The sequence below is a fragment of the Pristiophorus japonicus genome, chromosome 2 (genome assembly GCF_044704955.1).
Source record: "Pristiophorus japonicus isolate sPriJap1 chromosome 2, sPriJap1.hap1, whole genome shotgun sequence".
Taxonomy (NCBI): Eukaryota; Metazoa; Chordata; class Chondrichthyes; family Pristiophoridae; genus Pristiophorus; species Pristiophorus japonicus.
This window is the reverse complement of record NC_091978.1, coordinates 369,058,389-369,080,919: the sequence shown is the minus strand read 5'-3', so window position 1 is coordinate 369,080,919 and position 22,531 is coordinate 369,058,389. Positions and strand designations below refer to the sequence as shown.

At 48.1% G+C, this 22,531-nt stretch overlaps 1 protein-coding gene across 2 annotated transcripts in view; it reads right to left on the bottom strand.

The window, feature by feature from the left end:
- Positions 1–485: 485 nt before the first annotated feature.
- mttp (microsomal triglyceride transfer protein) overlaps positions 486–22,531 on the bottom strand; it is an 87,389-nt gene continuing 65,343 nt past the window's right edge. For both annotated transcript variants that reach the window (XM_070866180.1, XM_070866189.1), the window contains 5 exons: positions 22,503–22,531; positions 9,912–10,139; positions 6,173–6,297; positions 4,714–4,884; positions 486–651 (listed from right to left, as the gene is read on the bottom strand). The exon at positions 22,503–22,531 is cut by the window's right edge and continues 93 nt beyond it. In XM_070866180.1, coding sequence (XP_070722281.1) covers positions 486–651; positions 4,714–4,884; positions 6,173–6,297; positions 9,912–10,139; positions 22,503–22,531 — 719 coding nt within the window. The remainder of the gene's footprint in view (positions 652–4,713; positions 4,885–6,172; positions 6,298–9,911; positions 10,140–22,502) is intronic.

The window sequence follows — 22,531 nt, the reverse complement described above, 5'->3', positions numbered from 1 at the left end:
TACAAGTTGTTGTTTTTGAAACTGGTTGCCAACAAGCTGCCTGTGGTGGGGGTGGGGGGGGGGTAATCTTAACCTAACCTATCCAGTGGGAAACTGAATGGATTGGACTTAAAGCGTGATTTTATTCTCTATTTACGTTGTACTGGCAAGCGAGTTTGGGTGGCGCGTATAAAAAATAAAACGGGTGTTGGACACGACCAGGTCAGTTCCCCCCACCGCCCCCGGCACGTTACATCAAAATTACATCCCCGACTTTAAGGCGTCATAAAACACAGCGACGGAGTGGCAGGGATGCATACTTTCCCATTTAGAATTACCTGACAATTCAGACACATTCTCCATTTAGTCATCGGGCAGCCTGGTGTCAGCTCCCTCGACGGTTTTGGTTCCATTTAATTTATTTATTGATCCCGTGGCAGATCACCTCCATGTCCCCCCCCCCCTGCTCAACCCCTTCCCCCTCCTCCCACACTCCCTCCCCAGTCTCAGAACCAATCGGATGAGTCCGACTCCATCGAAAAGGCCTTCTTGCACATGTCGGAGTTTTCCTGGTGGAGAGGGAATTCCGATCCGGGCACAAGAATTTTCTTTCCTTTCCGCGAGACGTAGGCTGCTCCTGGCAAGAAGCTTTCGTACTTGGTCACAAATTGCCTGTAAAAGCAAAACGTGGGTTAGCGGGGAACTTCGGCATGCTGGGTCTCCATGTTTCAGGAAGGCAGATTACTATCTGAATTAGTAAAAGGGGAGGTGCAACGAGACCTGGGTGTCATGGAACATCAGTCATTGAAGGTAGGCATGCAGGTACAGCAGGCAGTAAAGAAAGCAAATGGCCTGTTGGCCTTCATAGCGAGAGGATTTGAGTATAGGAGCAGGGAGGTCTTACTGCAGTTGTACAAGGCCTTGGTGAGGCCTCACCTGGAATATTGTGTACAGTTTTGGTCTCCTAATCTGAGGAAGGATGTTCTTGCTATTGAGGGAGTGCAGCAAAGGTTCACCAGACTGATTCCCGGGATGGCAGAACTGACTTATGAGGAAAGACTGGATCGGCTAAGCTTATACTCACTGGAATTTAGAAGAATGAGAGGAGATCTCATAGAAATGTATAAAATTCTGATGGGACTGGACAGGTTAGATGCAGGAAAAATGTTCCCGATGTTGTGGAAGTCCAGGGGGTCACAGTCTAAGGATGAGGGGTAAGCCATTTAGGACCGAGATGAGGAGAAACCTTTTCACCCAGAGTTGTGAACCTATGGAATTCTCTGCCACAAAGTTGTGGAGTCCAGTTCGTTGGACATATTCAAAAGGGAGTTAGATGTGGCCCTTACGGCTAAAGGGATTGGAGAGAAGGCAGAGGTGGGGTACTGAGGTGAATGATCAGCCATGATCATATTGAATGGTGGTGCAGGCTCAAAGGGCCGACTGGCCTGCTCCTGCACCTATTTTCTATGTTTCTATGAGGCGTCCAATGTTCCTCGCTTGTACATGAAGCACAAAAGGATAGTATGCAGGTGCAGCAAGTGATCACGAAGGCCAAGGGAATCTTCGCCGTTATTGCAAAGGGGATGGAGTATAAAAGCAGGGAAGTCTTGCTACAGTTATACAGGGTATTGGTGAGGCCACACCTGGAATACTGAGAGCAGTTTTGGTTTCCGTATTTACGAAAGGATATACTTGCTTTGGAGGCAGTTCAGAGAAGGTTCACCAGGTTGATTCCGGAGATGAAGGGGTTGACTTATGAGGAAAGGTTGAGTAGGTTGGGCCTCTACTCATTGGAATTCAGAAGAATGAGAGGTGATCTTATCGAAACGTATACGATTATGAGGGGACTTGACAAGGTGGATGCAGAGAGGATGTTTCCACTGATGGGGGAAGACTAGAACTGGGGGGCATGATCTTAGAATAAGGGGCCGCCCATTTAAAACTGAGATGAGGAGGAATTTCTTCTCTTAGACGGTTGTGAATCTGTGGAATTTGCTGCCTCAGAGAGCTGTGGAAGCTGGGTCATTGAATAAATTTGAGACAGAGATAGACAGTTTCTTAACCGATAAAGGGATAAGGGGTTATGGGGAGCAGGCGGGGAAGTGGACCCGAGTCCATGATCGGATCAGCCATGATTGTATTCAATGGCGGAGAAGGACTGAGGGGCCGTATGGCTGACTCCTGCTCCTATTTCTTATGTTCTTAAAATGATCAACCAGGCCTGGATTGCAGTGAGGTCCATTGTCATCACAGAATCATAGAGTTGTACAGCACAGAAGGAGGCCATTCGGCCCATCGAGTCTGCGCCGATTCTTTCGAAGATCGATCCCGCCAGTCCCACTCCCCACCACCCACCCCCCCCCCACCCCACCCCGCTCTTTCCCCACATCCCCTGCAATTTTTCCTTTTCCAAGTATCCAATTCCCTTTTGAAGGTTACTATTGAACCGCCCCTATCGGGCAGCACGCTCCAAATCCTCGCCACTCTTTGCGAGCATTGGCTATTCCGTAACTTTCATCTGGAGTGATTGTACTCAGTTCTGGGCTGCTCAAGGAGGATATATCGGACTCAAGAGGGGGAGCAGCGCAGATTTACCAGTGATACCAGACTAAAGGGTTAAATGAGGAGGGCAGGTTCCATAGTCTAGGCTTGTGTTCCCTCGAGTATAGCAGATTAAGCATTGAACTAATTGAGGTGTTTGAAATGAATAAAGGAGTTGATGGGGTCGATCGAGAGAAACTGTTCCCTCTGGTGGGAGGAGTCCAGAACAAGGGGGCATCACCTTAAAATTAGAGCCAGGCCGTTCAAGTCAATTGAAAGTATCTAAAGCAGAGATTGATAGATTTTTGTTAGGCAAGGGTTACAGAACCAAGGTGGGACGGTAGAGTTAAGGTAAAGATCAGTCATAATCGAATAGAATGGTGGAACAGGCTTGAAGGGCTGTATGAGTCTGTTCCTGTTCCTGTGTAACAGGCTCGAGGGGCTGAATGGCCTCCTACTGTTCCAATATCAAACTCAAGGGACTGAATGGTCTGCTCCTGTTCCTATGTAACAGGCTCGAGGGTCTGAATGGCCTCCTCCTGTTGCTATGTAACAGGCCAGAGGGGCTGAATGGCCTCCTCCTGTTCCTGTGTAACAGGCTCGAGGGGCTGAACAGCCTCCTCCGGTTCCTATGTAACAGGCTCAAGGGTCTGGATGGCCTCCTCCTGTTCCTATGTAACAGGCTCGAGGGGCTCGATGGCCTCCTCCTGTTCCTGTGTAACAGGCTTGAGGGGCTGAATGGCCTCCTCCTGTTCCTAATGTAAACGGCTCGAGGGGCTGAATGGCCACATCCTGTTCCTATGTAACAGGCTCGAGGGGCTGAAATGGCCTGCTCCTGTTCCCATGATTCACCTCCAGTTGAAGGGCAGGGCTGAGTGGGTAAGCACGGGGCTGGACTGGGGCAACTCCTGGCGCTTACCCCCACATGCAAGGCCCCCTGGAAGCAGCAGTGAGAAGGCGGGGAAGGAGAAGTCAACAGCGGCTCCAGCAGAGGCCCGGACGACCGGAAACGCAGCTCGAGTGGCGGGAGGCACCCTTTCGTTCTCCCGCTAGCCCACTCCGGTTCGGGCAGGATCACGGAAAAAATTCTCCCCACAGGCAGCGATTGCTTTAGAAAGAGCATTACTGTCATGGGTTAGACCCAGCAGCAAATGTAAGAGTGGGACTGGACAGTTTTGAGCTGTCAAAGTGACTCCCTCATCCTTATTCACTGTGTTACTGACTCTTTAACATAGAAACATAGAAACATAGAAAATAGGTGCAGGAGTAGGCCATTCGAGCCTGCACCACCATTCAATATGATCATGGCTGATCATGTAACTTCAGTACCCCATTCCTACTTTCTCTCCATACCCCTTGATCCTTTTAGCTGTAAGGGCCACATCTAATTCCCTTTTGAATATATCTAACGAACTGGCCTCAACAATTTTCTGTGGTAGAGAATTCCACAGGTTCACAATTCTCTGAGTGAAGAAGTTTCTCCTCATCTCGGTCCTAAATGGCTTACCCCTTATCCTTAGACTGTGACCCCTGGTTCTGGACTTCCCCAACATCGGAACATTCTTCCTGCATCTAACCTGTCCAATCCCGTCAGAATTTTATATGTTTCTATGAGATCCCCTCTCCTTCTAAATTCCAGTGAATATAAGCCTAGTCGATCCAGTCTTTCTTCATATGTCAGTCCTGCCATCCTGGGAATCAGTCTGGTGAACCTTCGCTGCACTCCCTCAACAGCAAGAACATCCTTCCTCAGATTAGGAGACCAAAACATCGAGTGTACAGTACAGAAACAGACAATTTGGTCCAACCGCTCCGTGCCGGGGTTTATGTTCCACACCAGCCCCCTCCCATCCCTCTCCATCTCACCCCATCACCATATCCTTCTATTCCTTTCTCCCTCATGTGTTTATCCAGCTTCCCCTTAAATGCATCGATACTATTCACCTCAACCCCTCCCTGTGGCAGCGAGTTCCACGTTCTCACCACTCTCTGGGTAAAGAGGTTTCTCCTCAATTCCCTGTTGGATTCATGAGTGACTATCTTATTCTAGTTCTGGCCTCCCTCCCTGAAAGTAGTGCGAACTACTCTACGTCTGTCCTATCGAACCCCCCTTCCTAATATTTAAAAGATCTCTATTAGGGCACCCCTCGGCCAGCTCTTTTCCAGACCGAGCCGAGCTGGTCTGTTCTTTACCTGAATGGGAACTGGTCTTTCACCATCTGCATACAGACCAGGAAAGGATACTCCGAGAACTTCACTGTTGAGATGAAATCGAGCAGTGCCTCCGTCTCCACACTCAGCTCCACACCGCTCTTTACGAACAATGAGTCCACCGTGACATTACCAACAACGACCATTGCACCTCTGGGGGAACAAATGAGAGAAGAGCAGAAAGCCCATTTTAGGCCGGTCCACTGAACATTGAACCCAAAGCAGGCAATATTGTGTTCATTATCTCCACCATCTGCACTGTTCGTTCAGACATCATGGCAATATCTATACCTCTATGGGGAGTGGGCTGGAAAGTGGAGTTGAGGTCGAAGATCAGCCATGATCTTATCTGTTATGTATGTAAACATTACCAATGTGTAAGACTTGCCACCGGAGGGCTCACCTGTGGGAGACCCAAGGCAAGCAGGTATAAAAGGCAGACTACCATGTTGCCTCCTCATGCTGGAGTTACAATAAAGAGACCAAGGTCACAAGAGCTTAAGATATACAGTCTTGTGGAATTATTCTGAACATAACACTATCGAATGGCAGAGCAGGCTCGAGGGGCCGAATGGCCTACTCCTGCTCCTATTTCTTATGTTCTTTATAGTCAGGATATCTAAGCTTTTCATTTCATGTGGGCTGCATAGATGTGCACTTTTTTTTAAGTGGAGAAAGTGCTGCAGTACAGAGGTACCTGGGGGTCCTTGTGCATGAAACACAAAAAGTTAGTATACAGATACAGCCAGTAATCAGGAGGGCAAATGGAATGTTGGCCTTTATTACAAGGGGGATAGTGTATAAAAGCAGAGAAGTCCTGCTACAACTGTACAGGGTATTGGTGAGGCCACACCTGGAGTACTGCGTACAGTTTTGGTCTCCGTATTCAGGCTGTTCAGAGAAGGTTCACGAGGTTGATTCTGGAGATGAGGGGGTTGACTTGGGAGGATCGGTTGAGTAGGTTGGGAAGTTCAGAAGAATGAGAGGTGATCTTATTGAAACTTATAAGATAATGAGGGGGATCGACAAGGTGAATGCAGAGAGGATATTTCCACGCATAGGGGAAACTAAAACTAGAGGGCATAGTCTCAGAATAAGAGGTCGCCCATTTAAAACTGAGATGAGGAGGAATTTCTTCTCTCAGAGGGTTGTACATCTGTGGAATTCTCTGCCCCAGAGAGCTGTGAAGGCTGGGTGATTGAATATATTTAAGGCGGAGATAGACAGATTTTTGAGCGATAAGGGAGTAAAGGGTTATGGGAAGCGGGCAGGGAAGTGGAGCTGAGTCCATGATCTGAGCAGCCATGATCTTATTGAATGGCGGAGCAGGCTCGAGGGGCCGAATGGCTGACTCCTGCTCCTAATTCTTGTGTTATGTGTCAGCATGGATTTTTGTGCTTATTGAAAAGCAATTAGACAGCAGCGCGGTGAAAGCTCGTACCTGTTTGTGACGGTAGTTTTTGACTCCTGGTACCACAGACTGAATTCCATCCCACCCGAGATATCGATGGCCAAACCTCCTTGGAACTCCACAGATGCAGTCAGCCCCGACGGCAGCTTTAAGACCTGCAGTACAAAGAGAACGAGGGGCTTCAATCTGCCCTTAAACCAGTCGGCAGCTGCCCCACCCTTTGCTGAACCCTTGGAATTACCCTCTAGTGGTTCCAGCATATTATATACTCAGTGTAAACCTTTCCCGCGGCCTGGTTTACTGCAGGTTGTTCTTGGTTCAGTTGCTTGTTGGCTGGACAATAAGATGCCGAGACAGAGAAAAATGTCCTCTCTGTTTAACACGCAGCCCGTGTCCTAACTCGCGTCGAGTCCCGCTCACCCATCACCCCCTGTGCTCACTGCCCCGTGTCCTAACTCGCACCGAGTCCCGCTCACCCATCACCCCCTGTGCTCGCTGTCCCGTGTCCTAACTCGCGTCGAGTCCCGCTCACCCATCACCCCCTGTGCTCACTGCCCCGTGTCCTAACTCGCACCAAGTCCTGCTCACCCATCACCCCCTGTGCTCGCTGTCCCGTGTCCTAACTCGCACCAAGTCCTGCTCACCCATCACCCCCTGTGCTCACTGCCCCGTGTCCTAACTCGCATCGAGTCCCGCTCACCCATCACCCCCTGTGCTCACTGCCCCGTGTCCTAACTCGCACAGAGTCCTGCTCACCCATCACCCCCTGTGCTCGCTGTCCCGTGTCCTAACTCGCATCGAGTCCCGCTCACCCATCACCCCTTGTGCTCACTGCCCCGTGTCCTAACTCGCACCAAGTCCTGCTCACCCATCACCCCCTGTGCTCGCTGTCCCGTGTCCTAACTCGCGTCGAGTCCCGCTCACCCATCACCCCTTGTGCTCACTGCCCCGTGTCCTAACTCGCACCAAGTCCTGCTCACCCATCACCCCCTGTGCTCGCTGTCCCGTGTCCTAACTCGCGTCGAGTCCCGCTCACCCATCACCCCTTGTGCTCACTGCCCCGTGTCCTAACTCGCACCAAGTCCTGCTCACCCATCACCCCCTGTGCTCGCTGTCCTGTGTCCTAACTCGCACCAAGTCCTGCTCACCCATCACTCCCTGTGTTCACTGCCCCGTGTCCTAACTCGCACCAAGTCCCGCTCACCCATCACCCCCTGTGCTCACTGTCCCGTGTCCTAACTCGCGTCGAGTCCCGCTCACCCATCACCCCTTGTGCTCGCTGCCCGGTGTCCTAACTTGCACCAAGTCCCGCTCACCCATCACCCCGTATGCTCGCTGACCTACATTGGCTCCCGGTTAAGCAACGCCTCGATTTCAAAAATCTCATCCTTGTTTACAAATCCCTCCATGGACCTCGCCCCTCCCTATCTCTAATCTCCTCCAGCCCCACAACCCCCCCCGAGATGTCTGCGCGCCTCTAATTCTGCCTTCTTGAGCATCCCCGATTATAATCGCTCCACCATTGGTGGCCATGCCTGCTGTTGCCTGGGCCCCAAGCTCTGGAACTCCCTCCCTGTTATGCCTGTAATGTACTTATAAATGACTCCACGAGGCAATGTGTTGTACTCAAACTGTAGTGATCTTGGTCCTTTATTCACAACTCCAGAGTGAGGCACAAGCATGGTGGCTCCCCTTTTATACAGCCCCTGCCACCAGGGCTGGAAACCTCGGTCTCCACCAGTTGCACCCTCTAGTGGTGCCAGCATAGTATATACACAGTGTAAACCTTATTGACAGTACATCAGGTAAAAAGTCTCCATCTTATGCAACTATACAGTGACTACACAGAGAGTATATCTATAGTCTGCATATATAACAAGCCCTAAACCGCTCTGCCTCTCTTTCCTCCTTCATGATGCTCCTTAAAACCTACCCAATTGACCAAGGCTTTTGGTCACCTGCCCTGATTTCTTATCTGGCTTGGTGTCAAAAAATTTTTTTGTCTTATAACACTCCTGTGAAGCGCCTTGGGACATTGTATTATGTTAAAGGCGCTATATAAATACAAGTTGTTGTTGTTAATCCTCAAGATTTGAAAATGGGCGTATATTTCTCTTACATACAGTGATCTCCTGGACGAGTTTCGATCGTCTGCATGGGTCGGAGAGGAATTTTCCCAGATTTTTTCTCCCTAAATTGGCCTGGGTTTTTATCTGGTTTTTGCCTCTCCAAGGAGATCACATGGCTCTGGTTGGGGTGGCGTGTCGAACATTGCGGCGTAAGAGGTGTCGCAGTTGTGTGAGGCGGACTGGTTGGGCCGGGTGCTCTTTGCCTTTTCGTCATTGTTCATAGGTTTATATGTAACCTTCAGGGCTGCTGACCGAGGGCCATGCAGCTCTTTGTCGGCCGGCGTGAACACGATGGGCCGGAATGCCCTCCTTCTGCGCTGTAAATTTCTATGTTTCTATGATATTTATAGCACAAAAACTGTCCATTCGGCACAACTGATGCTGTTTATGTTCCACACCAGCCCCCTCCCACCCCTCTCCATCTCACCCCATCACCATATCCTATTCCTTTCTCCCTCATGTGTTTATCCAGCTTCCCCTTAAATGCATCGATACTATTCACCTCAACCCCTCCCTGTGGCAGCGAGTTCCACATTCTCACCGCTCTCTAGGTAAAGAAGTTTCTCCTGAATCCCCCATTGGGTTTATTAGTGACTATCTTATATTTATGACTCCCCCACAAGTGGAAACATTTTCTCTACGTCTATCCTATCAAACCACTCCATAATTTTAAAGACCTCTACTAGGCCACCCCAACAGAATACATCGAATTCCACGTAAACTAGAGATGATCCAAAACGCAGCTGCCCATGTCCTAACTCGCACCGAGTCCCGCTCACCCATCACCCCCTGTGCTCGCTGACCTACATTGGCTTCCGGTCCAGCAACGCCTCGATTTCAAAATCCTCATCCTTGTTTTCAAATCCCTCCATGGCCTCACCCCTCCCTATCTCTGTAATCTCCTCCAACCCCACAACCCCCCGATATATCTGCATCCCTCCAGTTCTGCCCTCTTGCGCAGCCCCAATTTTAATCGTTCCACCATTGGTGGCCGTGCCTGGGCCCCAAGCTCTGGAATTCCCTCCCTAAACCTCTCCGCCTCTCTCTCCTCCTTTAAGACTCTCTTCAAAACCTATCTCTTTCACCAAGCTTTTGGTCACCTGCCCCAATATCTCCTTACATGGTCTGGTGTTAAATTATTCAGCTTATAACACTCCTGTCGAACGTCTTGGGAGGTTATAGGCACAATATAAATACAGGTTGTTCTTATAAAAAATTCTACCCACCGAGCAATGTTGATGAAAGCCAATGGCCCGATTAAGATCAAGTGATCTACACTTATCTCAGAATAAGGGGTCAGCTATTTCGGACTGAGATGAGGAGAAACTTCTTCACCGGGAGGGTTGTAAATCTTTGGAATTCTCTGCCCCAGAGGGCTGTGGAGGCTGGGTCGTTGAGTATATTCAAGACAGAGACCAATAGATTTTTGGATATTAAAGGAATCAAGGGATAAGGGGATAGTGCAGGAAAGTGGAGTTGAGGTAGAAGATCAGCCATGATCTCATTGAATGGCGGAGCAGGCTTGCAGGGTCAAATGGCCGACTCCTGCTCCTAATTCTTATGGATAGGTAAAAACGAAAAAGCTCTATCGAATTATCTTGACCATCCAGAATCAAAAGTAGACAGAGACAGACAGATACCTGTGAATGATCGACAAGCAGCATAAGGCCTTTGACCACGCTCAGTGGCTCTCCAGTTGTGGTGAACATCTTGGCCATTAAGTCGCTGTAGCCTCGGAAGAAGGTGACTGGCCTGAGCTGGACATCAAAGAGCATGGCAGACATCCCCGCCAGGGATTCCAGATCCGCCTCGCCTTCATCGGGAGTCGCGGCGATTAGAGACTCTAATCCCTGGGCTTCGATCACCACCTGCAAAAAATGTAAATTGTCATCCTTGATAGCTCAAGCCGTCCTAATACAGCAACAGCTACAACTCACATTTATCCAGGCTGACACTCCCAGTGCAGTACTGAGGGAGCGCTGCACTGTCAGAGGGGCAGAACTGAGGGAGCGCCGTACTGTTGGAGCGGCAGTACTGAGGGAGCACCGCACTGTCGGAGCGGCAGTACTGAGGGAGCACCGCACTGTTGGAGCGGCAGTACTGAGGGAGCACCGCACTGTCGGAGCGGCAGTACTGAGGGAGCACCGCACTGTTGGAGCGGCAGTACTGAGGGAGCACCGCACTGTCGGAGCGGCAGTACTGAGGGAGCACCGCACTGTCGGAGCGGCAGTACTGAGGGAGCACCGCACTGTTGGAGGGGCAGTACTGAGGGAGCGCCGCACTGTTGGAGGGGCAGTACTGAGGGAGTTCTGCATTGTCAGAGGTGCTGTCTTTCGGATGAGACATTAAACCGAGCCCCCTTCTATAATGAATGTAATGACTCAAAAGACATGTTACTGTAAACTGTCTCAGGTGTAAACCTGATCCAACTTTATTCACACCCAAAGTAACCTGCATGAAATGGTACTCGCGCTTATATACCAGTGACCGCGCAGGCGTGTGTATAGCCCGCTGACCTCCGACAGTGGCGCCCCCTGGTGTCTGGTGACCCAAAGCATAAATACAAAACAACATTCCCCTTTTCAAGATCTTAATATCAGTCTTTTTACAAATTAAGACGGTCTGGGACTTTCCGCTCACGGGTTGATCATCTCAGTTCAACTTCAGTTTAGGCAAGCGTTCTGACTCAGTTGTGACTGAAGGCTGAGTAACCGATCTGATGGGAGTGGTAATGACACATCAGAGACTGAGGTCCAGTTTCATCAATGACAGCAGAGTCCTCTGATGAATGAACATTGGTTGGTTGGTCACTGACTGCATCTTCCTCAAGCGGTTCCAGTTCATCCGTGTGCCGCAGTTTTATCTGATCAACATGTTTCCTGCATGTTTGCCCATTCTTGAGCACGACAAACACTCTGGAACCACTTTGGACTTTGACCATAGTTCAGTACATAAACCGGATCGTTGACAGAGATGTCACGTGACAGCAGCACGATCATGATACCCTTGCTGACTTTGACGTCTGTTTTCAACACGATCATTCAAATTGGGATGAACAAGAGAGAGCTTGGTCTTGAGGTTTCTTTTCATCAGTAGTTCAGCAGGGGAGACCCAAGTAAGCGTATGAGGTCTGGTCCTGTAACTGAGCAATATACAGGACAAGCGGGTCTGCAGTGAAGCCTGAGTTACACGTTTCATACTCTGTTTGATCGTTTGAACAGCACGCTCTGCTTGACCATTAGAAGCAGGTTTGAATGGGGCTGACCTCACATGTTTAATACTATTGAGTTTCATGAACTCTTGAAACTCCAGACTTGTGAAGCAAGATCCGTTGTCGCTCATAACAATGTCAGACAAACCATGAGTAGCAAACATGACACGAAGGCTCTCAATAGTAGCTGTAGACGTACTGGATGACATAATAATACACTCTATTCACTTTGAATATGCATCCACCACAACAAAAAACATCTTTCCCAGGAAAGGGCCCGCAAAATCGATGTGGATCCTCGACCATGGTTTAGTTGGCCACGACCAAACACTCAGCGGAGTTTCCGCTGTTACTTTACTTAGCTGCATGCAAGTATTGCACTGATGCACATATGATTCCAGATCACAGTCAATTCCAGGCCACCATACATAAGCCCTAGCAATGGCTTTCATCATGACAATACCAGGATGAGTGCTATGTAGTTCACGTACAAATTTTTCTCTACCTTTCTTAAGCATAACAACACGATTACCCCACAGTAAACAATCTGATTGAATGGACAGTTCATCTTTGCGACAGTTGTACGGTTTGGTCGCATCACACATTTCCATAGATATTGCAGATCAACCACCACTGAGGACACAATGTTTCACAACCGATAAAATAGGGTCATGGCTGGTCCAGATCCTAACTTGTTGAGCAGTGACAGGAGTTCCTTCACTCTCAAAAACATCCATTACTAACAGTAATTCTGCAGGTTGAGGCGTCTCCATCTCAGGTGTGGGCAATGGCAGACGACTCAGTGCATTGGCACAATTCTCAGTGCCAGGTCTATGATGAATAACATAATCATAGGCAGACAATGTCAACGCCCACCTCTGGATACAGGACGATGCATTAGTATTAATACCTTTGTTTTCCAAAAGCAATGAAAAGAGTGGCTTGTGATCCATTTAGAGTTCAAAACGAAGACCAAACAGGTACTGATGCATATTTTTGACCCAATACACACAGGCAAAAGCTTCTTTTTCTACCATGCTGTAAGCTCATTCTGACTTTGACAAACTTTTCAAAGCATACGCAACAGGTTATAGCTTACCCGACTCATTTGCTTGTTGGAGTACACAGCCAATCCCATATGATGAAGCATCACAGGCCAATACAAGACGCTTACATGGATCATAATGAACAAGCAACTTGTTTGAACATAGCATATTCTTGGCTTTCTCAAAGGCTCTATCATGAGACACACCCCAGACCCAGTTGTCACCTTTTCTGAGCAGCACGTGCAGTGGCTCTAACAAAGTGTTCAATCGGGTAAGAAATTACCAAAGTAGTTGAGTAGCCCAAGGAATGAACGCAGCTCCGTCACATTCTGAGGCCTGTTTGCATTTTTGATGGCCTTGGTTTTCAAATCAGTAGGCCTGATCCCATCAGCAGCAATCTTCCTCCCCAGGAATTCAACTTCAGGTGCCATGACAACATACTTCAAACGTTTCAGCCTGAGTCCCACTTTGTCCAGACGCTGTAGGACTTCTTCAAGATTGTTCAGATGTTCACTAGTGTCGCGACCTGTGACCAGAATGTCATCTTGAAACATGTCAGTTCTAGGAACGGACTTCAGTAGACTCTCCATAGTCCTCTGAAATATGGCTGCAGCCAAACGAATTCCAAAAGGACACCTGTTGTAGACAAACAGTCCTTTATGGTTGTGGATGCAGGTGAGTTTCTTCGAAATGTTGACAAGCTTCTGTGTTATATAGGCCGACGTCAGATCCAGTTTAGTGAATGACTTTCCACCAGCTAGCATGGCGAACAGGTCATCAGCCTTCGGTAACGGGTACTGATCCTGTTTTGAAAATCGGTTAATCGTAACCTTGTAGTCTCCACAAATCCTGACAGTGCCATCACTGTTCAACACAGGAATAATAGGACTGGCCCACTCGTTAAACTCGGTCGGTGATATGACCCCTTCACTTTGGAGTCTGACAAGCTCAATTTCAACCGGGAACAGACCGAGCTTTATGATAGACAGACCTTGTATCAGAATCCAGGTGAATCTGCACTTTGGCTCCAGTAAAATTACCAATGCCTGGTTCAAACAAAGAAGGAAACTTCTTCGACACTTGAGCAGACGAAGTGTCATCCACCGATGACAACGCTTAGATATCATTCCAATTCCACTTGATTTTCTCGAGCTAATTCCTGCCGAACAGCATTGGACCATTACCTGGGATGATCCATGACGGTAGATCATGAACCACACCGTCATATGACACCTTGACTGCTGCACTGCCATATGAGTTCCTTAGTGCAAGTACGCAATTTGGCATTGACTGGACTCAGCTTAGGCTTCACAGCCTCAGTGTCCCACAGCTTGTCGAATGTCCTTTGACTCATTATTGACTGACTCGCACCCGTGTCCAGCTCCATTGATACAAGCACGCCATTCAGCTTCACATTAATGATTATCAGCTGGCTCCTTCCCAAGAATGGATACAGGCCATACACTTCCTCCTCGGGGTGTGTATCTGAGCCAGCACTGGACTGGTCATCATCAGCAATGTGATGAGCAGCAGCACACTTGCTCAGTTGTGGACACATTCTCTGAAGATGCCCCACTTTCGAATAGCGATTACAGGAGTACTGTTTAAACTGACACTGATGAGGCCGATGATTGCCCCCACAACGCCATCAGGGTGAAATCAGATTCGTACCAGTTGACGGACTTTGAACAGGTTTCACATAAGTAGTCGAGTAGGCCCTACCATAAGCAGCTCTGCGAGACGACGACACAATCTTGTTTACAGTACATGCCGTGGAGCTCCGACTCTTCGATGATATCGGCCTCAAATTATCATTAGTCGTCATGTATGCCTGGGCAGTCGCGATGGCCTTGCTCAAATCCAGCTTCTCTTCGGCCAATAACTTCCGAAGAACCACATCGTGGTTGATGCCTATCAAGAAGAAATCTCGCAGCATGTCTTCCAACACGTTCCCAAACTTACACGGCTCAGCGAGAGGTCGCAGGTCGGCGGCGAATCCCGACACATCCTGACCCTCAGCACGAACATGTTGAAGCGATAGCGTGAGATGATGATCCCCTCTTTTGGCATAAGATGGTCACACACCAAAGCACACAAATCCCCATATTTTTTGTCCGTTGGACGTAAAGGCGAGGGAAGATTATTCACGAGGCCATAAATTTTTGGATCACAAATGGTGAGGAAAACTGCCCTCCACCGCACTGCGTCAGCCTCTCCCTCCATTTTGTTGGCCACAAAATACTGATCCAAGCGGTCGATAAAATCCGCCCAATCCTCGCCATCCGCGAATCTCTCCAGAATTCCAATAGTGCCCATTGTACATGCGAAGGTTCTTAAGTTACCTCGTCGCCAACTGTAATTAATGTAATGACTCAAAAGATTTGTTACTCTAAACTGCCTCAGGTGTAAACCTCATCCAACTTTATTCGCACCCAAAGTAACCCACGTGACATGGTACCCACGTTTATATACCAGTGACCGCGCACACGTGCGTACAGCCCGATGACCTCTGACAGTGGCACCCCTTGGTGTCTGGTGACCCCAAGCATAGATACTTAACACCGTCTATCCTCTCAAGAGAAAATTAAAAAATCCCACAACACTATCAGAAGAAGAGCAGGGGCGAGTTCTTCCCAGGGGCCAATATTTAGCCCTCAACCAACATCACTAAAAACAGATTATCTGGTCATTGTCATGATGCTGTTTGTGGGAGCTTGCTGTGCACAAATTGGCTGCTGTGTTTCCTACATTACAACAGTGACAACATTCCAAAAATAACTTCATTGGCTGCAACCGCTTTGGGACGTCCAGAGGTTGTGAAAGGCTCTATAGAAATGCATATCTTTCTTTCTAGTGGCTTTAGTGTAGAAAGAAATACCCTGAGGCAAAAAATGGACACTGAGCCAAAGAGAAAAGCTTGATTAAAAGAGGTGGGTTCTAAAGAGGGTGTTAATGGAGGGGAGAGGAAGGGGCACATTGCGGAAGATCGGAGGCTATGGCCGGTGATTGATCTGCACTGTAATTGCAGCAGGTGTAATGTATGCACCTGTAAGCATGCTGAGTTGTGAGTGGCTTAGCCAGTCACGTATATTCACAAGATTCAATAAAACCCCAGCCAGTTGGGTTCGGGGGATCCACGATGAGGCAGGTGGTTATGAGCCTGGTGGATGAACCGGTAATGTGTAGTGTGATTGTTAAACCCTTTGCTAATAAACCAACTCGTTCTTAGTAGCAATGTGTAGCTATGAACTCTTAAGCAAAGAACTCTTGAAGCAAATACAGTAGAATATTAATCCTCTAGCTGCTGCTTCAATAGCGCTTGGAGTCAATGTCCATGTTCTAAAAGTACGCTGACCTGCTGTGTGGCCCGTGCTCCCTAGGGAACGGTTTTATAACTGACGTGACAGATTCCTCTCACAAACAGATAGGTAGCATAACTCAACGCCCTCCTCCCGCTGTGAGCAGAGGCATTGCAAACACCACCCTTGGGTTATACTAAGCTGACCTTTGAAATGCAGGCGGAGGTGTATTCTGCTGTTCCGTTGAAGCATGTCACATTGGAAGCCATCAAAATAAAATAGAACGTTAAACGCACCCAACATTCAGACATTATACTTATTTGGACATGAAGGTATTTTGACCTTTGATACATGTTTGCGTCAATCTGTTTCCATATTTGGAGCCAATCAGCCATGATCTCTTTGAATAGCGGACAGGCTCGAGGGGCTGAATGGTCTCCTCATGCTCCTATTTTTCAAGTTACATTTCATTTTTATTTTGTAAATAATTACCAAGTGTCTGCTTCCTTGTAAATCACAAATGAATTTCATTATAGATGTGTGAGGTGGTGCATTTTGGTAGGAGGAATAAGGATGTCACATACTGCTTGAAAAATGCAGGTGTCTAAATGGGGTAGAGGAACAAAGGAACCTAGTAATTTACCAATCATTTAAAAGTAGCAATTCAGGTTAACAAGGCCATAACAAATCAAACACACGAACATAAGAAATAGGAGCAGGAGTGGCCATTCGGTCCCTCGAGCCTGCTCTGCCATTCAATGAGATCATGGCTGATCTTCTACCTCAACTCCACTTTCCATGCACTGTCTCCATAGAAACACAGAAAATAGGTGCAGGAGTAGGCCATTCGGCCCTTCGAGCCTGCACCGCCATTCAATAAGATCATGGCTGATCATTCACCTCAGTACCCCTTTCCTGCTTTCTCTCCATACCCCTTGATCCCTTTAGCCGTAAGGGCCATATCTAACTCCCTCATGAATATATCCAATGAACTGGCATCAACAACTCTCTGCGGTAGAGAATTCCACAGGTTAATAACTCTCTGAGTGAAGAAGTTTCTCCTCATCTCAGTCCTAAGTGACTTACCCCTTATCCTGACTCCTGGTTCTGGACTTTCCCAACATTGGGAACATTCTTCCTGCATCTAACCTGTCCAGTCCAGTCAGAATGTTATATGTTTCTATGAGATCCCCTCTCATCCTTCTGAACTCCAGTGAATACAGGCCCAGTCGATCTAGTCCTTCCTCATATGTCAGTCCTGCCATCCCGGGAATCAGTCTGGTGAACCTTCGCTGCACTCCCTCAATAGCAAGAACATCCTTCCTCAGTTTAGAAGACCAAAACTGAACACAATATTCCAGGTGAGGCCTCACTAAGGCCCTGTACAACTGTAGTAAGAACCTCCCTGCTCCTATACTCAAATCCCCTAGCTATGAAGGCCAACATACCATTTGCCTTCTTCACCGCCTGCTGCACCTGCATGCCAACTTTCAATGATTGATGTACCATGACACCCAAGTCTCGTTCCACCTCCCCTTTGTGGTGTTACATTAGCTAACCTCCAGTCCATAGGAACTGATCCAGAGTCGATAGACTGTTGGAAAATGATCACCAATACATCCACTATTTCTAGGGTCACTTCCTTAAGTACTCTGGGATGCAGACTATCAGGCCCCAGGGATTTATCGGCCTTCAATCCCATCAATTTCCCCAACACAATTTCCTGCATATTACAGATTTCCTTCAGTTCCTCCTTCTCACTTGACCCTCGGTCCCCGAGTATTTCCGGAAAGTTATTGGTGTCTTCCTTCGTGAAGATAGACCAAAGTATTTGTTCAATTGGTCTGCCATTTCTTTGTTCCCCATTATAAATTCACCTGATTCTGACTGCAAGGGACCTACGTTTGCCCTCACTAATCTTTTTCTCTTTACATATCTATAGAAGCTTTTGCAGTCAGTTTTTATGTTCCCAGCAAGCTTCCTCTCATACTCTATTTTCCCCCTCCTAATTAAACCTTTTGTCCTCCTCTGCTGAATTCTAAATTTCTCCCAGTCCTCAGGTTTGCTGCTTTTTCTGGCCAATTTATATGCCTCTTCCTTGGATTTAACACTATCCCTAATTTTCCTTGTTAGCCACGGTCGAGCTACCTTCCCCATTTTATTTTTACTCCAGACAGGGATGTACAATTGGTGAAGTTCATCCATGTGATCTTCAAATGTTTGCCATTGCCTATCCATCTTCAACCCTTTAAGTATCATTCGCCTGTCCATTCTAGCCAATTCACGTCTCATACCATCGAAGTTACCTTTCTTTAAGTTCAGGACCCTAGTCTCTGAATTAACTGTGTCACTCTCCATCTTAATAAAGAATTCTACCATATTATGGTCACTCTTCCCCAAGGGGCCTCGCACAACAAGATTTCTAATTAGTCCTTTCTCATTACTCATCACCCAGTCTAGGATGGCCAGCCCTCTAGTTGGTTCCTTGACATATTGGTCTAGAAAACCATCCCTAATACACGCCAGGAAATCCTCCTCCACCGTATTGCTACCAGTTTGGTTAGCCCAATCTATATGTAGATTAAAGTCGCCCATGATAACTGCTGCACCTTTATTGCACACATCCCTAATTTCTTGTTTGATGCCGTCCCCAACCTCACTACTACTGTTTAGTAGTTTGTACACAACTCCCACAAGCGTTTTCTTCCCTTTGGTATTCCGCAGCTTCACCCATACCGATTCCACATCATCCAAGCTACTGTCCTTCCTTACGATTGCATTAATTTCCTCTTTAACCAGCAACGCTACTCCACCTCCTTTTCCTTTCTGTCTATCCTTGCTGAATGTTGAATACCCCTGGATGTTGAGTTCCCAGCCTTGGTCACCTTGGAGCTATGTCTCCGTGATGCCAATTATATCATATTCGTTAATTGCTGCCTGCGCAGTTAATTCATCCACCTTTTTATGAATATTCCTCGCATTGAGGCACAGAGCCTTCAGGCTTTTCTTTTTAACACACTTTGCCTCTTCAGAATTTTGCTGTTATGTGGCCCTTTTTGTTTTTTACCTTGGATTTCTCTGCCCTCCACTTTTACTATTCTCCTTTCTATCTTTTGCTTCTGCCTCCAGTTTATTTCCCTCTGTCTCCCTGCATAGGTTCCCATCCCCCTGCCATATTAGTTTAACTCCTCCCCAACAGCACTCGCAAACACTCCCTCTTGGACATTGGTTCCGGTCCTGCCCAGGTGCAGACCGTCCGGTTTGTACTGGTCCCACCTCCCCCAGAACTGGTTCCAATGTCCCAGGAATTTGAATCCCTCCCTTCTGCATATCCCTTGATTCCCTTAATATCCAAAAATCTATCGATCTATCGAATATAAAAGACTGAGCCTCCACAGCCCTCTGGGGTAAGGAATTCCAAAGATTCACCACCTTCTGAGTGAAGCAGTTTCTCCTCATCTCAGTCCTAAATGGCCAACCCTTTATTCTGAGACTGTGACCCCTGGTTCTAGACTCCCCAGCCAGGGGGAAACATCCTCCCTGCATCTATCCTGTCAAGTCCTGTAACAATGTTATGTGTTTCAATGAGATCACCTCTCATTCTTCTAAACTCTAGGGGTCACACAGTCTCAGAATAAGGGGTCGCTCATTTAAGATGGAAATGAGGAGGACTTTCTTCTCTGAGAGTCGTGAATCTTTGGAATTCTCTACCCCAGGGAGCTGTGGAAGCTGGGTCATTGAATATATTTAAGGTGGAGATAGACAGATTTTTGAATGATAAGGGAGTCAAGGGTTATGGGGAGCAGGCAGGGAAGTGAAGTTGAGGCCAGGATCAGATCAGCCATGATCTTATTGAACGGCGGAGCAGGCTCGAGGGGCCGAATTGCCTCCACCTGCTCCTATTTCTTATGTTCTTATTATGTATGAGACTGTGATCCCTGGTCTAGACTCCCCAGCCAGGGGGAAACACCCGCCCTGCATCTACCCTGTCAAGCCCTGTAAGAATTTTGTATGTTTCAATGAGATCACACCTCATTCTTCTAAACTCTAGGGAATAGTCTCCTCAATCTCTCCTCATAGGACAATCCCCCCATCCCAGGAATCAGTCTGGTGAACCTTTGTTGCACTCCCTCAATGGCGAGTATATCCTTCCTTGGGTAAGGAGACCAGAATTGTACTGAAACAAAGCACTGCGAATAATTTCTAGAGGAATAGAATAGACAGGTTATGTTAAACTTGTATCTAACCTTTGGTTAGACCACACTTGGTGTACTGCGCACAGTTCTGGTCGCCATATTATAAAAAGGATAGAGAGGCACTGGAGAAGGTGCAATATTTACAAGATGATACTAGAACTGAGAGGTTACACCTATCAGGTGAGGTTCTTTTCTCTGGACTGAGGGGTGACCTGATAGAGGTCTTTAAAATGATGAAGGTTTGATAGGGTAGGTGTAGAGAAGATGTTTCCACCTTGGTAGCAAAAACATAAAGAAAAAGTATTATTTAAATGGTGATCGCTTGGGAAGTGTCGATGTACAGAGGGACCTGGGTGTCCTTGTACACCAGTCATTGAAAGCAAACATGCCGGTGCAGCAAGCAGTTAGGAAGACAAATGGTATGTTGGCCTTCATCGCAAGAGAATGTGAATACAGGAGCAAGGATGTCTTACTACAGTTATACAGGGCCTTGGTGAGACCGCACCTGGAGTATTGTGAGCAGTTTTGGTCTCCTTACCTAAGAAAGGATGTACCTGTCATAGAGGGAATGCAGCGAAGGTTCACCAGACTGATTCCTGGGATGGCAGGACTGTTGTATGAGGAGAGATTGGGTCGACTAGGCCTGTATTCACTAGAGTTTAGAAGAATGAGAGGATTTCATTGAAACATATAAAATTCTGACTGGATTGGACAGACTGGATGCAGGGAGGATGTTTCCCCGGGGCTGGGAAGTCTAGAACAAGGGGTCACAATCTCAGGATATGGGGTAGGAAATTTAGGACTGAGATGAGGAGAAATTTCTTCACTCAGAGGGTGGTGAACCTGTGGAATTCTCTACCACAGAAGGCTGTGGAGGCCAAGTCACTGAATATATTTAAGAAGGAGATAGATAGATTTCTAGACATAAAAGGCATCAAGGGGTATGGGAAGAAAGCGGGAATATGGTGTTGGGATAGAGGATCAGCCATGATCATATTGAATGGCGGTACAGACTCAAAGGGCCTAATGGCCTACTACTGCTCCTAGTTTCTATGTTTCTATGTTTCTAATCCAAAATTAATATAAGATGGCCACTAATAAATTCAGCAGAAACCTCTTTACCCAGAGAGCGGTGAAAATGTGGAACTCGCTGCCACAGGGAGGGGTTGAGGCGAATAGTATCGATGCATTTAAGGGGAAGCTGGATAAACACATGAGGGAGAAAGGAATAGAAGGATATGGTGATGGGGTGAGATGGAGAGGGGTGGGAGGGGGCTGGTGTGGAGCATAAACCCCGGCACGGAGCGGTGGGACATAAACCCCGGCACGGAGCGGTGGGACATAAACCCCGGCACGGAGCGGTGGGGCATAAACCCCGGCACGGAGCGGTGGGGCATAAACCCCGGCACGGAGCGGTGGGGCATAAACCCCGGCACGGAGCGGTGGGGCATAAACCCCGGCACGGAGCGGTGGGGCCCAGTGGCCTGTGTCTGTGCTGGGTACTCGGTGTAATCCTTGGTACATCATGCATGAAAAGTGTCTGCAGCGTCTCACGCAACTACCGGGAGCATTTCTAATGAAAGGTCCTCGGCCTGTTAACTCTGATTTTGCTTCTCTCCGCAGCTGCTGCCTGACCTGACTCGTGCTTCCGGCACCTTCCGTTTTTATGCTAGGAGCAGCTTTGTAGACAAGGCCAACCGGTTTTGCGCAAAGCCTCAAGTGGGCAAACAATCATGAAAGAATGAAAGAAAGAATGACTTGCATTTATATAGCACCTTTCACGACCACCAGACGTCTCAAAGCGCTTTACAGCCAATGAAGTACTTTTGGAGTGCAGTCACTGTTGTAATGTGGGAAACACGGCAGTTAATTTTGCGCACAGCAAGCTCCCACAAAAGCAACGTGATGAGCAGATAATCTGTTTTGGTGATGTTGATTGAGGGATGAATATTGGCCCCAGGACACCGGGGATAACTCCCCTGCTCTTCTCGGAAATAGTGCCAAGGGATCTTTGACGGCCACCAGAAGGAACCAATGGGGCCTTGATTTAACATCACATTCGAAAGATGGCACCTCCAACTGTGCGGCACTCCCTCAGTACTGCCCCTCCAACAGTGCGGCGCTCCCTCAGTACTGCCCCTCCGACAGTGCAGCACTCCCTCAGTACTAACCCTCCGACAGTGCAGCGCTCCCTCAGTACTGCCCCTCCGACAGTGTGGCGCTCCCTCAGTACTGCCCCTCCGACAGTGAGGCACTCCCTCAGCATTGCCCCTCCGACAGTGCGGCGCTCCCTCAGCATTGCCCCTCCGACAGTGCGGCGCTCCCTCAGTACTGCCCCTCCGACAGTGCGGCACTCCCTCAGTACTGCCCCTCCGATAGTGCTGCGTTCCCTCAGTACTGCCCCTCCGACAGTGCGGCGCTCCCTCAGTACTAGACTGGGAGTGTCAGCCTAGAGGCACAGTCCCTTACTTTGACGTACCTGGGTAGTGTGCAGCTGCATTTCCTGAC